Source organism: Melospiza georgiana, chromosome 13 (genome assembly GCF_028018845.1).
Source record: "Melospiza georgiana isolate bMelGeo1 chromosome 13, bMelGeo1.pri, whole genome shotgun sequence".
NCBI classification, from domain to species: Eukaryota; Metazoa; Chordata; class Aves; order Passeriformes; family Passerellidae; genus Melospiza; species Melospiza georgiana.
The window spans coordinates 14,398,568-14,413,384 of record NC_080442.1 but is presented as its reverse complement, the minus strand read 5'-3'; the positions used below and the strand labels follow the sequence as shown (position 1 = coordinate 14,413,384).

The 14,817-nt window shown below is 42.7% G+C and overlaps 1 protein-coding gene across 3 annotated transcripts in view; it reads right to left on the bottom strand.

Moving 5' to 3' along the window:
• The window catches only part of SV2B (synaptic vesicle glycoprotein 2B), a 60,671-nt gene that overhangs the window by 25,385 nt on the left and 20,469 nt on the right, over positions 1-14,817 (bottom strand). For all 3 annotated transcript variants that reach the window (XM_058033700.1, XM_058033699.1, XM_058033698.1), the window contains exon 2: positions 433-1,282. In XM_058033700.1, coding sequence (XP_057889683.1) covers positions 433-916 — 484 coding nt within the window. In that variant the 5' untranslated portion in view covers positions 917-1,282. The remainder of the gene's footprint in view (positions 1-432; positions 1,283-14,817) is intronic.

Here is a 14,817-nt window from a genome sequence, read left to right as displayed (position 1 = left end):
TAGCAGGCAAAAGGAACTGAGTGCACAGTTGATTTGCCTGTTGGGACTTTGGGCTGAAGAAAAGGGAAACCTGTAGTTCCTAACAGCTTTGAATTTTGAATCACTAGATCTACCTTTAACTTTTCACTTATCTATCCTTGAACACCCCTTGAAGTTTTGCCCTGTGGACCTGCAGACTGTGAGTTGCCTTGCCCAGATCCAGCCCACACTGACCAGACTGGCACTGGGGCCATAGCACATTCTGGTACAATTCTGCTGCTCATCAGCTTGTGAGCCCCTCCTGAGTCAGATCCACCCAGGCATGACTATGCATGACATACAACACAAGAAGAAAGTCATCAGAAGATCCTGAAATCAGCTGGTCGCTGAAAAAGGTGTCCAGCTACTTCTGGACTAGCTGCATTAGAAGAGCTGTTTGCCAGTGGCACTTACCCAGCATCCCTTTGTTGGAACTGGACAAGCACATATCCTTCTCAGCACTGGGAAGAACAAATCCAACCACAAACACCTCCACCCCATCTGCCATCAGTGCCAACCCTAAAACAAAGAAGAGAGTCCACTGGAAGCGTCCGTGGCCACACTCCTCAATGATGTTCTCATACTGGTGGGCGAGCTGCTCCTCGTCCTCCATCCTCTCGGCCATGAGGTCAGCACGGTCTCTGTACTCATCATCCACGGCAGGGGCTCGCTTCTTCTGCTTCTCTTTGATGTCATCCGGGTGTGGGATCCCTTGGTACTCCCCCTCATAGACCTCATCATCCTCGTCGTGGCCTTCTGTGACATCACTCTGGGCGTCCTCGTCCTGCGCGGGCTCCTCCCCGCCCCGGTAGTAGCCATCGTTGGGTGTGTCATAGCTGCCATCCTGGTACCTGTAGTCATCTGAGACCTGGTTTGTGTTTCTATATCCATCATCCATTCTGAACGGAGAGTTCTAAATGCTGCAGGTCACTGTGGAGATATTCTGAGATGGGTGTGGGTTTGTGCAATTCCTGGTGTCGGTTACTTGAACATATCCTCTCTCCGCTCTTTGGAACTGAGGGGATGCACAGCTCCCCAAGCTTGGAATGAGAAGTATATATAAAGGTTCTCTTTGACAGAGCCTCACGCAGCTTTTGGTAATGCTTCACTTTTCAGCTGTCATTTGTGACTCGCTGGCTCCTGTGCCTTGGGTGAGAAAAGCTGCTGTCTGGGGAACAGCGAGGGAAGAGCAAATTGCACAATCGGGGAGCTAGGAGGACTTGACAAGTTTTTCCTGATTCATTGTGGTGCTGAAGGTCATATCCTGAGAAAGAGGAAACAATAGCAATGAGACAGCAGTAAGCTTGCAAGCACACATGCACTGAGTTTAATGCCCAACATTTGGAATACGTGCTTTTCCTTTGAAAAAATATGGCAACGGAGGAATGCTTTTGCATCATCAAAAACCCAAAGCCTCAGAAAAAAACAGAGCATTAAAATGTACCAAGTTCAGTGGGAACCCAAAGTAGAATGTAAAGTACCATGTGGTTCCAATTTCTGTCATTCCTGGAAGTCCTGCCTCCCATATGTGGTCCTGCTCTCCATGGAGAGCAGAACAGCACTGGGCTGGGTTGCTGGAACAGATCTCTAAGATTGCTAAATATGTTTCCATCCATCTCCTCAGAGTACACTCATCCCTGGTCCCTACAACTGGCTAGCGTCATAATGAGACAAAATATGATCTTAGTTTTATTTTTTCATCCAGATCCCTGCATTAATTTCATTTATTGGCTTCTTCTTTTCCCTAGTGTCTCTCCATCTGTATCCCAGATGCACAACTGGCATAAAGAGTCTGCCAAGTCACCAAAAGTCACAGCAAGCTCTGTTCTCCCCATATCTAAACATCAACAGGGGATGATTTTCACAGAAAGCAAAAAAACAAAGCTAACACAGAATCACTGCTGTCTGCAGGGAAAACCAAGGAAAGTCAAGACACATCTAAACACACAGGCTTTTCTGGACACCTGATTTCCATTATTTTGCAGGCAGTTTCCAGCCAGCTGGCTCTGCAGTGTTCCCCTGCCTCACACAGCTGTAGACACAGAGCTTGGAAGGAGGAACACATGGGGAAGGGAGTGGAGTCACGCCAGAGCAGCCAGCACAGCGTGGGCATGCACAGAACGTGGACTTTGCTTCAAGCTTTGAGCTACTTGCCTAAATAAAGTGCAAATGAGGTTTGGATTGACACGGGCAGGCACAAGCCTGAGGATGTGTGGGTGTTGTTACCTACACAGTCAGTTGACCTATAGAAGCGCACGCAAACGCACGCACTGTAAATAACAGTGCTATATGCAGCTGAAGTGACTGCAGAGGAGACATTCAGTAGCACTCTCTATAATAAAATGCTCAGAGGGGCATCACTCCTGCTGCAAATGCTATGATTTTCTGGCAGCCCAAATGCTCAGGGTAAGGAAGGAGTAGTGGCCTGACTTCTCTGCATGGATTAATGGCCATGCCTTGCCTGTGCTGCTCATGGAACTGCTCCAAGGAACTTCATAAAAGCTTCCTCTGCCCTTCTGTTTATCTACCTGTTTATCTGTGGACCATAATTACAACACAGCCTCTGCAGAACCTGCCAGAACCTCTTCCTTTTCTCTGCTGTTTGTCACTACATTCAACGTGTTTCCTCTTCCCTTTCTTTATGCTGAATCACACTGTACATTTTGCATCAAGTGAAAAAGGCAACATGGCATTCTTCCAGGCCTCAAAAAGAGTGATCAATAAAGCAATAGAAAAAAAAAAATTAAAAATTCCAAATGCATTCTGATCAGGTTATAATGATCAGGAGTCCACAGTGCAGGGAGGAGTAAAGAGAAGTATTTGCATAGGCACCAGAGCTGTTAATGTGCAGAGGAGTTAATACCCCTGACAGCCATCAGAAGCACTTAAGTGAGTTCCACAGCTTTTGTTTCAGTGCTGGAGTGTTACCTTTATTGGTTAAAAAGTCCAAAATTACTTTTGAGTCTCAGAACTCTCTCCCAGTCCTGAAGTAACTTTCTTGATTACACAAAGATCTGTGTCATGACTGAACATCGTGTTCTCCAAGGCGGTAAAATGTAGTTCCACAGAGACATATTTTCTTTTGAAAAGCAGGGGAAAGAGCCTTTTATTTAAAGAGAAAAAACAAAAGAACAATATGTGCAAAAGAACATTAGGCCTTGCGTTGGAAGTCTTTGAGAATCATCTGCTGACAAGTCATGCTTCAAAGCAACCTCAAATGTTGGAGCAGGAAGCACAGTGACCTCACTGTGTTTGTCCCTTTCTGGTTGCCACAGAACTGAATTGAAAACTCGTTTTAGGAAACAAAGTAACAATAACACTAATGATCAATAGCAGAACTGATCAGACTCTCAGCCTCCACAGACCTTATCTCTCTTTTCAGAAGGTAAAAGTATGTTCTTAAGTGCTGGAAATCTTTTTGTTCTCATTTAAAAGCTGCTGAGGCTTAAAGCTGAGCTCCTTGCCTCCCACAACAACAGGACCAAAGATCACAAACTCAGAAAAGACCTATTGAAGCATCCGTGCTCTTTCACTGACACACAAAGTCTGGCATTTACCAGGTGGAATCACATCTTGGGCAGCCTAAGAAATAATGACATGAGCTGATGAGTCTCACAGACCAGTGAGAGTCACCTGTATGGGGAAAACAAATAATTCAGAGAAAAGGTCATGGCAGAAAATAGTGACTGGTTTGCCATTCAGTTTGTAGATGGATATTTTCTGGGATCACCCCAGGAGAAGGGGCAGCGCAGAGAAGCAGGCTATAACTTCAGAATGCTACACTTTCTATATTTCACACCACTTGTTTTCTTTTTTTGCCACATATGCACAGGCTGATTCACTCCAGACCTGATTCTTTAACACCCTTTCACTCAAGCTGAGCTGCACTCACTCATTAACAGCCCCATTTAGCATTTAGACGCGAAATCATGATGTGTCATAAAGATGGCAGGCTTGGGTTGCTATAATTACCCTTCACAGCGATCCATGAGCCTCGAGACAAATATACACATCTCCCCAAGCCCATTGTAGCAGGGTGGGTGTCAGCCTCTTCTCCCAGATAACAGCACAACAGGAAACGGCCTCAAGTCGTGCCAGGGGAGTTTCAGACAGGAAATTAGGAAAATTGCATCACCAAAAGGGCTGTCAAGCATTGGAACACTCTGCCCAGGGCAGTGGTGGAGTCACCACCCCTGGAGGTATTTAGCAGAAAAGTAGATGTGGCACTTGGGGACATGGTTTAGTGCTGGGCTTGGCACTGCTGGGTCAGTGGTTGGACTTAATGATCCTGCAGTTCTTTTCCAATCTAAATTATTCTAATTACAACCCTTGGCCCTTCTAAACTGCCAAATCCCTTTGAGACACACAAATGAGGTTTAAAGACACAACAAATATCAGGCTCCATAAGGCAGGGTCTGCAGGGACAGGAAGGCAGAGGCAAGAAAAGCTTCATTCTGGGTCTGCCCAAAACAGCCCATTAAACTGAGTGTTGGACACAGAAAACCTGGGATATATCAGAATTCAGATCCTTTCCTCGTTTCTTTAAAATACACTATGCACCATGCAGATTTCTTGTACTCTAGCTCTTTAGTTAGCTCAGATGTTGCATACTTAGCCAGGAATTCAGTCATTTGAGCTCTGCAACTTAAAATAGGAGCCTGAAGTCTTGGATATCCTCATAATAGAAATGGTATCTAGTCTAGGAAAAGGGATGTTTAAAAAAAGGAGATGAACACCAGAATTTGCCTCTCTGAGGGGGCATATGGGTAAGTGTGGCATGCTGAGGGGATAAACTAGGGTGCTTGGAGGGGATGCAGAGAAGGGAGATTTTCTTGTGCCTGGTACTAAATGAAGAGAGCCCAGGGCTTGTCAGAGAGCTGAGCTCTCTCAGAGGACAAAATTCATGTCAAATTAGTGAACAGTGTAGACATGAGAAGGGTTTTCCACGAAATATTGCACCTTGGGGCACGATGGAGTTTCTGGAAAAGCAAAGAGAGTGAGGATGCTGCTTTGTGGGAGCACAAGCCGTGGGTGCACACACATAAATGCAATATGAATGCACATCCGTGGTGAGGATCCAGCAGGGACACAGAGAGCCAAGGCTGGGAGCTGCCTGCCAGGGCCTTTCTGCAGGCCCAGAAAGGGAGAACACTCAAAACCAGCAGCAGGAGGGAGAGGTTATTTGAGCACTAAGGAGAAGGAGCATGACAGGGACGCCATAAAAATGCTTTCAAGGGATTTTTAGCATTCACCAGAATAATCCCTGTAAAACAGATGGCAGAGCAGTTTAATATTCTGCCTGAAGGACGACTCCTCCTGCAGAACATCCTCACCCCCAGAGCTGCTTTCTGCTGACAGCAATGGGAAGGTGCCCAGATCCTACAGTGACCATAAGGACATTCTGCAGTCACAGAGCTGACTGTAAAAAAACTCCTGAGAAGAAATTTTCCTTACTGAAAGGAGAAGGATGATTATGTAGATAGGCTTCTGTGAAGTTCCAATCTCAGATTCTTAGGTTGCAATTGATGGATCTGCTTGTACACGTGAAGGGACAGATTTTTGAGGTGCCTAAGAAATCACAGCTCCCAGGGGAGCAGCACCCTGGATTTCAGCAGTGACAGCAATATTATCAGACAGGCTGAGCACTATGGCAATGAGTGATCACTGAGCTGCTGGATTAGGTGCTGCAGGTTGAGCATCCTTTTCTTCTTGGCATCTCTGGGTCCCGCCAGACCTCAGTCCCTCCAGAGATATTAATTGAAACTCATTTTTTGGGGACACAAGTTGCCCATATATGAATATATTAATTATAATTAATAATTAATATATGAATTAATATATCAATAAATATTAATATGCTATACATTAATAATATATTATATATTATAATACATTACATTAATATTATGATTATATAATATATCATATATTATATAATATATATTAATATAATATAATATAAATTGATAATTAATATATGAATATATATTAATATATTCATATATGGGCAACTTGTGTCCCCAAAACTTTAAACCTTAAATACACCAGAATTTGTTGAAAAGAGGTCACTGTGCTCCCAACTTCACAGTCAAGAAAAGTGCTCTCAGGTCTTTGTCAGGTTTTCCATGTAGACTTGCAGTTCAGCATTTTAATTTTTTTAAAACTAATAAAAATGCTATTTTACCTCAAAGTAACTTTGAAAATTCCCCTCTTTCCAGCTAGCATAAATAATAATACTAATAAATTTTTAAGTCTAAAATATTAGACTGCAACCCTATAATTCACAACAAAAATGCATTCAGATCAGGTGCATTATAAATTCTTAATCTTACACTGTAGAAAGTTGCCCTTTTCATTGGCATTAAAAAAAAAAAAAAAAAAGAGGTGCATGGAGATTTGTTTCAAACTGAAAAAAATATTTCATTTAAGAAATGCCATCCTGTCAACTGCTTGATCCATATTTTATTAGAAACATTCATTGAAACTCTTTTTTTCCCCTAAATAACTCGGGTTTGGAAAAATGGCATGTTTTTACCAACAAAAATTGTAACAGGAACTCTGATTATGCTCTCATGGATGTAAAATTATTTCAGGTGCACCTTTAAGAAGACAATATAGAGAAATATGATATAGGAAAAGTAATCCTGCTATTTATATGCATCTGACCTCTGTGAGGAAGAAAAGGGCTTTTCTCCCACAGGATTCTGATTATGGTTATAGAGTGGGGTTTTTTGGGTTTTTTTGTGGTTTTTTGTGTTTTTTTTTCTTTTTTGGGGGGGTTTGATTTGGTTTTTTTTTTGGTTGGATTTTTGTTTGGTTGGTTTTTTTGTTTTGGTTTTGGTTTTTTTGTTTTTGTTGGGTTTTTTTGTTTTTGTTTTTTTTTGTTTGTTTTTTTTTTGTTTTGTTTTTTGTTTTTTTGTTTTGTGGGGTTTTTTTTTTTTTTTTTTTTGGTTTTTGGTTTTTGGTTTTTTTTTGTGGGGGGGAGTCTACATTAAAATTGGTGCTGCAGCCAGACAATTCAACATCCAGAAGAGAGTTGAGCAATATCATCATTCTCCTGGACAGATGGCAAGGCTGGGATCTTGGCAAGGATCCTGCAGAAGGAAAAGCAGCAGGATGGATCTGAAGAGAATTTATATGTGAGGGAAGGTAGAAACAGGAAATGAGGGGGTTTTAAATACAGAAAGGTAGGAACCAAGTGAAATTGGAAGTCAAGAAGCAAGAACAGGGATTAATGGTGCAAACTATGCTAAGAATAAAGGAGGAAATGGCCAGGGAAAGATGGAAGCCCTGACATATTATTGATCCACAAACTGTGGAAAAAAAACTAAGTGTTGTAATAACAGTAGCTCTTGCTTTCATATCCAAGGATTATAAATGCATCTGGTGCCATCCCTGTTAGAGATCAGCCCTAAGCCTTATTAATTCTTGCTTGACTTTTTGCATCTCTCCTTCATTGCCAAAATAACAGGAGAAAAGCCTCAGAGCACAGGACTGAAACAGTTTTGGAAGAATTTGGCTGTGGAAGACAACACTCGGTCAAAACAAACCAACCCAAACCAACCCAACTCACACCAATGGTGGTGAAATATTGTTTAAGGGGATGATTGTATCAAAATAAATCATCCGTGTGATTTAATCAGCTGATGATCTGGTCTCTTGTTTTTCAAATACAGAACAGCCCTTGGGATGAAAGTTTCTACAGGACTCTAGACAGGTAAAGGAACACTGTATGTATCACTAGGAAAAAAAATCCATTCTGATTCCTCTCCAGTCTCACAAGACTGGAAGTAAAATTTATCTGCAATTAATATCCAAAAGAAATCATGGTCATCAAGCATTCTTGAAGGAGAACTATATCACAGACCCATTGCAACTGGAGCAATATCAGATCCAATATAATTTCTGAGGTCTCTTTTCTGCTCTTGTTCCAGAGGGACAAGATAATCAAGGAAGGTAAATGGCTTTAGACATAATCAAGGAGGGTCTATGAGTTTAGTTTTCTCACTCAGTGACACGGTAGCCAGAAGCAAAAAGGAGCTGCTTTTCCATCAAACACAACAAAATTACACAGAAGGGCATGCCAATATATGTTTTTCAGGTGTAAAATTATGTGTTAATGGCTACAACAATTAACTGTGGCTGCAAACACAGGAGGCTAACTGGGTCTGGGCAGCAAGAGATTTAAAAATCAAAGTCTGTAGCAGAGCCTACCTTTTAAAAGAATTTGCTTTGAACTGTGGAGAAAGAGTTGTCTTTTGTTGTAGCTTCAGAGGAGAACACTGTATTAAGTGAAAACTGAGGAGAAAACTAGTTTCTCCTGAAACTTTTTTTTATTATTAAGAAACTGTCTGATAGATATGTAACACAGGTTCAAAAACTCCCCACGGAGCTTGTTAAGCAAGCTATCTGTGCCACAGATTCTGTAAAGGAGAGCAAAATATTTGAAAGTCATTGAATTGAAATCAGCTGGTTCAAAGAAATGACTTTCAGTAGTACAGATGGCACCTACTGATGGCACCTACTGATTGCTCCCCTTCAGCACAGGTAGGACAGGTAGGGTAAAAGTCCTTTGTGTAAAAAACATTGATTTGCTCACAGATGCTGCCAGGGTCTCTGGAACAGGATTCATTTATTCACTGCTCCCACACTGTAGGTTGGAAAAGATTGGTGCATGTGCAGTCCTGGTATATCAAGAAATGCAGCGAAACCAGAGCTGGAGTATTTAGTGAGTTACCAGCAGCCCTGATTAATTATTTAGAGAAAGCATTTTAGTTCAAAATTCTCTGCTACAGAGTTCATTGAAGTTCTCCTACAGTTTCTGGATAATCTCTATTGATCTGTGGTGGGTTTTACACATTCCCAGGCAGGTGCACACTGTGTGTGTTTGTTCCACCAGGAGAAAATATTTATTGCATTATGTGATCCTACAGTCCTGCATTACACAATGTTCTGTGAGGAGAAACTATTGTCTTTGAAGCTGAATCATTCACAGCAGCCCTTGGATTTGGAAGCAGAGATGGAGGGGATGTAAACACAAATAGTTCAGTAGTTTGATTGAACTGATTTATGCTGAGTAAGAGTCTGGCTGCACTGCTCCAGTGCCTTTGCATTTTTTCAGTCTCACCCATCCCACTGGGGGAGATTTCTGATTTCCAGCACATTGCACACTAAAATGCCATTGCCTTTTGTGGTGGTGGTGGCAGTGACTCACAGCAAAGTGGCTGTAGGCAGAACTCAGCTTGTAATCCACTATGTTATGTTATGAACTAAGGGACAGAAAGTCCCCCAGACTGTTAGAAGGAGATTATACCCTCAAGTCTGATACTGTGCTGGTGCAGATGCTTTAAAGGTCATATCTAAGACAGTGTGTGCTAAGGCAAGCTGGCACAGCAGACATGCAGCAGATGAAACAAGGAACAAGCATCAGTCAAGCAGAATAAACAGCTTTTCTGAAGTTAGGGACACAGACTGGCAAGTTGGGTGTTCATGAGATAGATACAGAGAGGAGTGTTTAACAGTAGGAGTTGGAAAGCAGCAGCTCAGCAGCACATATCTATATAAGGAGGGACAGACTCCACATTAGGATCCCAGAGAAAGGCCATAAAAGGTCAATTTGACAAGCTGAATATGGATAATGAGTTGAGACAGATGGTGTAAGAGTATGGGAGCTAATAAATAATGAACAGACTCGCTTCAAGGAGCAGACACGGCAGAGAGCTTAGTCAGAAGGGAGGTGGTGAAGGGGAAAAGAACAAAACCAGGGAGGATGGAGGAGAATCACAGCAGGAGGACTGGTGGGAGAGGAGTGTCTGCTTTTATGTGCCAGAGTTTTGGGGAAATGAGAATTTACCCAAAGAAAACTAAGAAATGCATATGCCTGAGGTGGAATTTGGCCATTTTACTGAGAAATTACTCACATTCTCTGAACTTCTAGATATCTATTTCCTTTTCTCCTCCTCTCCCATTACCACAGCACCTAAGCAGCCTACAGTGTTCCCAAGTCCCATCAAAGGCTGGGAAAAACTCTCAGGTTTGTTTATCACATCATGACTTGAGGCAGAGAGAGACTAAAGCAGTCTGAGCATGGAAATGGAAATGGAAATGGAAATGGAAATGGAAATGGAAATGGAAATGGAAATGGAAATGGAAATGGAAAATGCTGTGTGCTGTCCCCCATATTCCAGGGACACTGTGGACAAGCAAGGTGAGGATTTATTCCCAGCTTCAAACCCAGCTATCCTTCAAATGATGACCAAGATAAAGACAAGCTTTCCTGCCCCACAAACATTTTCCTTCATGTGGATCTGAGGCACAAACCCCAACTTGGACACCAAGTAATACTTAGTGGTGTCCCAATGTAGATGCAAATAAAGGAGCTTTCCCAAAATCACCTTGGGGGGGAGCCATGTCAGAGCCAAACAAACAGCACCTGTTTCTATTTCCTCGTCCTTTTAAATATCATCCTGAGCTAGAATCTTTGAGGGTTTACTGCTTATTAATAAACCAGCCCCTCATCAGCATTGCACATGGCAGTGTAAACCAATAGGAAATTGGATGTTTATTCAGAAACAACAGTGCCCTGGTGCCCTTTCATGAATTTGAGAATTTCTTCGTGTGTTTGCCCTTGGACAGCTTATTAGGTTTAACCTGACTGGGCTTGGGGGCCCTGACAAGCTCCCAGAGAGGACTGTAAGCAATAACCTTGGAAGGAAACTGTTTTCAATTCAGCAGATTCTGCCTGTGTCAGACAGCAAACATCCCTGATTAACTATAAACTGCTTAGCTCATTGGCAAAGATGTGCCTCTGGCTACAAAGGGGATTTTTGTTTCATCACACTTGCAACCTGAGTTATTAAATAATGAGCTGCTTAATTAACTAATTCATTAATACATGGCTGTGATGAATAGATTTGCTCCAGTGACAGAGCCATGAAAGCAGAAAAGCCCTGAGTGATTTCTAAGTACTGCTTTCTTTCAGGAGGGATTTTATTTGAGCAAGTATCCTTATTGAACACCCCTTTCCTTCTTTTTCCTGCCTCTACCTAACAGAGCAGCCTTGAGGTCTCTGCGTCTGTTTGCTCCCAGGCTCTTGTTCTTTCCTCCTTTCTGCCCTGCTCCCCTTTTCCTTTGGATCCATGCAGATTTTCAGTGTGTTGTGCCCCAGAATGACCCTTTGTGCTCCCACACTGCTGTGGCCAGGGAGCCTCAATCTCCCCAATCTCAGACGGGAGGTGACTTTCAGGTTCTGATAGAAACCCACCAGTTATTGCCCACGATCACCTTCCCATTGCCAGGGCACCAACCAACCTCCCCACTCCTGGAGACAAAATAATTTACTGCACCCCAGGGCAGCCTTTGCAGGGCTGTTATCTCCTGTTTTCTGTGCTATTGGAGTGTGTTGAAAGGAGCTGTAGCAGAGACATTTCCCCAATAGCTCTTTCCCAGCCCAGGATGCTCAGGCATCACTCTCTCACACAGCTGCTCACCAGCCCCAGTGAAGTGTACAAATGCAGTGGCCATGCCAGAATTCTCTCCTGTTCCCAGAAATTCCCCTGCAGCCTGTCACAAATACAGCCAACCTTATGCTTCCATCCTGCCCTTTAATATATTTGATCCCTGGGTTTCCCTGCAGGGCTGCCCAATGATCAAGGCTAAAGGGGCTCAGTTATTATGAGATCAGATAAAAGGGTGGTTCTCAGACCAAATCCAGCCTCTTTCCTTTCTGCATAAGACCTAAAAAACAATTGTGTTGTGGCCTCAAGGGCTTTCAAAATTGCAAATGTACTGTTCATTATGCACCTTGCCTGTGGAGAAATACAACTGCAAGCAGAAGCAAATTCAAAGAGACTCCTTTCAAGGTTAAGTGGCAGGGAAAATACTGGAGCATTGCCTTTTGCTCCATTCATGTTCATGGCATTTTGATTAGTGATTAGTTTAACCTTTTTTTTTTGTTGTTTTAATATGAGACACTACTGAGGAGACCTGAACCTTGTAGCAGCCATGATCATTCACCAGATCTGATTATCACTATGTGCCCCACATGTATCACTGCAGCACAAACAAAACATACCCACAGAGTGATGGCTTCTTCTGCAAGGAGACAATTTGCAAAGTCTGTCTGAGCTGCACCTTGAATATCTCAGATTCTCAGATCTTTGAAGAACCTGCTTTTGAAACCAGCATCTTGAAGAAAAGTCATAAAAAATTGCCATAGGGCCTGAAATATGTTGGCATTGACTTACCAGCAAATTTACACATAGCAACTCTACTTTTATACTTATGTTTTTATACTTATGAAGGATTTAGACTCAAAAGAGCACCCAGCAGTATTTCTGCACCTGCAGAAGAGAAGAACTGATAATTTGAGCATGTGTAATGGGCCCCTTAACATTTTGGAAAGTTGGATTGCCTGGCAGTGGTTTTTTCCTAAGCCTCTCTCATTCCTTTTTTGCTCCTGCAGGAGCCTTTAGGATGGGTCTTTGCAAGAGGAGCTCATTTACAAAGAACCTTAAGCTTGGCCAATATTCTGACAACCCAAAGCCATGTGGCTTTCAGCTGTGCCATGGGACATTTGCTGTCTCACAGCCTTCTGAAATGATGTTTGTGCCTCTGTGCAATAGAGAAGGGAAGGAGGAAAAAACTGCAAGAGGATACTGCAGGAGCCAAAGAATGAGAGAAAGCAACAGCAGAGCATGAGATTTAGGAAAGGAGGCAGGACAAGGCAGGGGATGGTGAAGGCTGCAAAGGTAGGGAGAGAAAACGGCATAACAATATCAGTCTCAGAAATTAATGCTGCTTTGATCCAGTAAAAAAGAAGAAAAAAAACCAAAAAAAACAGGCTCAGCACTTCATAGCAGTGACAAGGTTCTGCATGTGCTTCCCAAACACACAAATAAATTCCTGCATTCAGGCTGGACATTAATGATGAAAAAGCTCCATCTCCCCAAATTAACAGCCACAATACATCATCAGGCTGTAGCACTATAGCCTGTGTGTATGCAGAGAGAAAATCCTCAGCATCACCTGCCGAGGCAGGAGAAGGATTGAGCTGTTATTTATTGCTCACTGTGACTCATGCCTGTGGGCAGGGGCGCGACAGTACAGATGGGAGTTAAAATCAGACTGCCAGCAGGGGGATTTATGCCAGGAGAGTTGAATCCAGGCAACTTCTGCTTATGTTCTACCTGGAATTTCTCTGTAAAATATGAAAAGAGTAAAAAGAAATTGAAAAATACATGGCTATGCAGGTATTTGTTAGGACTCAGACAGGTTTGGTTAGAGGAGAGATGGCTTAGTGACTTGGGAAACATCAAGAACTCTGTACAGTTTTCTCTAATGCCTCAAATGGCTCAATCAACCTAAGGCAAGGCATTTAGTTACCCTTAGGTTTAGTTCTTTGTCTGCAAAACAGCTGTAATAACTTGTTTTCTCTACTTGTCAGAGAAAACACAGGCAGAACTGCAAAGAGAACCTTGTACCACTGGTGAAGAGCTCAAAAATTCTGGATTTCAGATTGTCCTTGCCAAGACCATTGTGATGTTGAAATAATGCTCACAAGGACAGAGTCTCCTGTGAATGACCTTCAGTGTGCTGTTTCTGATCAGAATCAAGAATATTTGCAGCATGTTTCATAGCTCTCCTGTTTGTCTCATTTCAGCCCTAGCCAGAGGAGACATGTAAGGACTCCAAGAGTCATCAGACTCCCTAAAAACGAGAAGGAAACTGAGAGAGATGCTGAAGCTCGAGCATCCCATGCAAAGGAAACACTCTGACTTTCAGAAGTAGGGGGGGGGGCAGGTATTTTTTGACCTGCCCCACTGTCCCTGGTCCAAGTGTGCTCCTTCCTGCAGATACTGAAGTGAGGGGCACCCCTCTACCTGCTTCCAAAATCCAGACTCTTTGACCCAGCTCAAGGAGCTGTACAGCAGAAATGCCAGCTCTGGACTCCCTGGAAGGGAGTTTAGTGCAGGAATATTGCTCTCAGCAAAATTCAAGAAGCAGGGGCCATCATCATCTTCCTTCCTGCTGGGAGTCTAGGACTGGCCTCATGTACATATTGGCTGGTCTCCACTTGCCCTGAGCCTGCTTGCAAAGTCTTGTTTGGTAAAAATCCAGACAGCTTTTCCCTCAGCCCTCTCCACACCTCAGCTGGAGCACAGCTCTTGGTGTCAGCAGGAGAATTGAGGGTCTGGGGTGGGCAGCTGCATTTGGCCCCATCTGAGCATTTATCTGTCCCTGTGTCATTGTCCAGCTTCCAGCCCACATCCTGAGCCCAAACCTTGCCAAGCTCCTCAGGGATGGTTTGGCTGCCTGTCCTTTTGAGGGTCATTGTGACAGCCCAGAGCTCCAGGAGAGCTGGCCATGCTCTGTGTGCTGCAGAGCCAGGCACAACAGGCCCCAAAGAGCTGCTCTTGAACAGCATGTCAGGGACTGGCTGCCAGGATTGGGGCTTCAAGTGTCCCCCTTTTTATTAAGATTTTTTCTTTTGAGAAGCTTCAGCTTCTCCACGTTTTGTTGCTTTAGAAAGTAATTTCTTATTAAGAATTGTTTATTTAACGTGAAATTGTTTTTACTTGATGACTAATGACAGCTACTTGTTTTGGAGTTGTGAGCAGTCACCAGATTTTAATTTCTTTTAGCTTTTCGATTAATTTTTTTTGTTCTTTTAGTTGAGTTTTAATATATATACTTTTAAAAAATATAATATACATAATATATTATATAATATATATATTATACAATATATATAATTTATAATATAAACATATAATATATACAATATATATGATATATAAT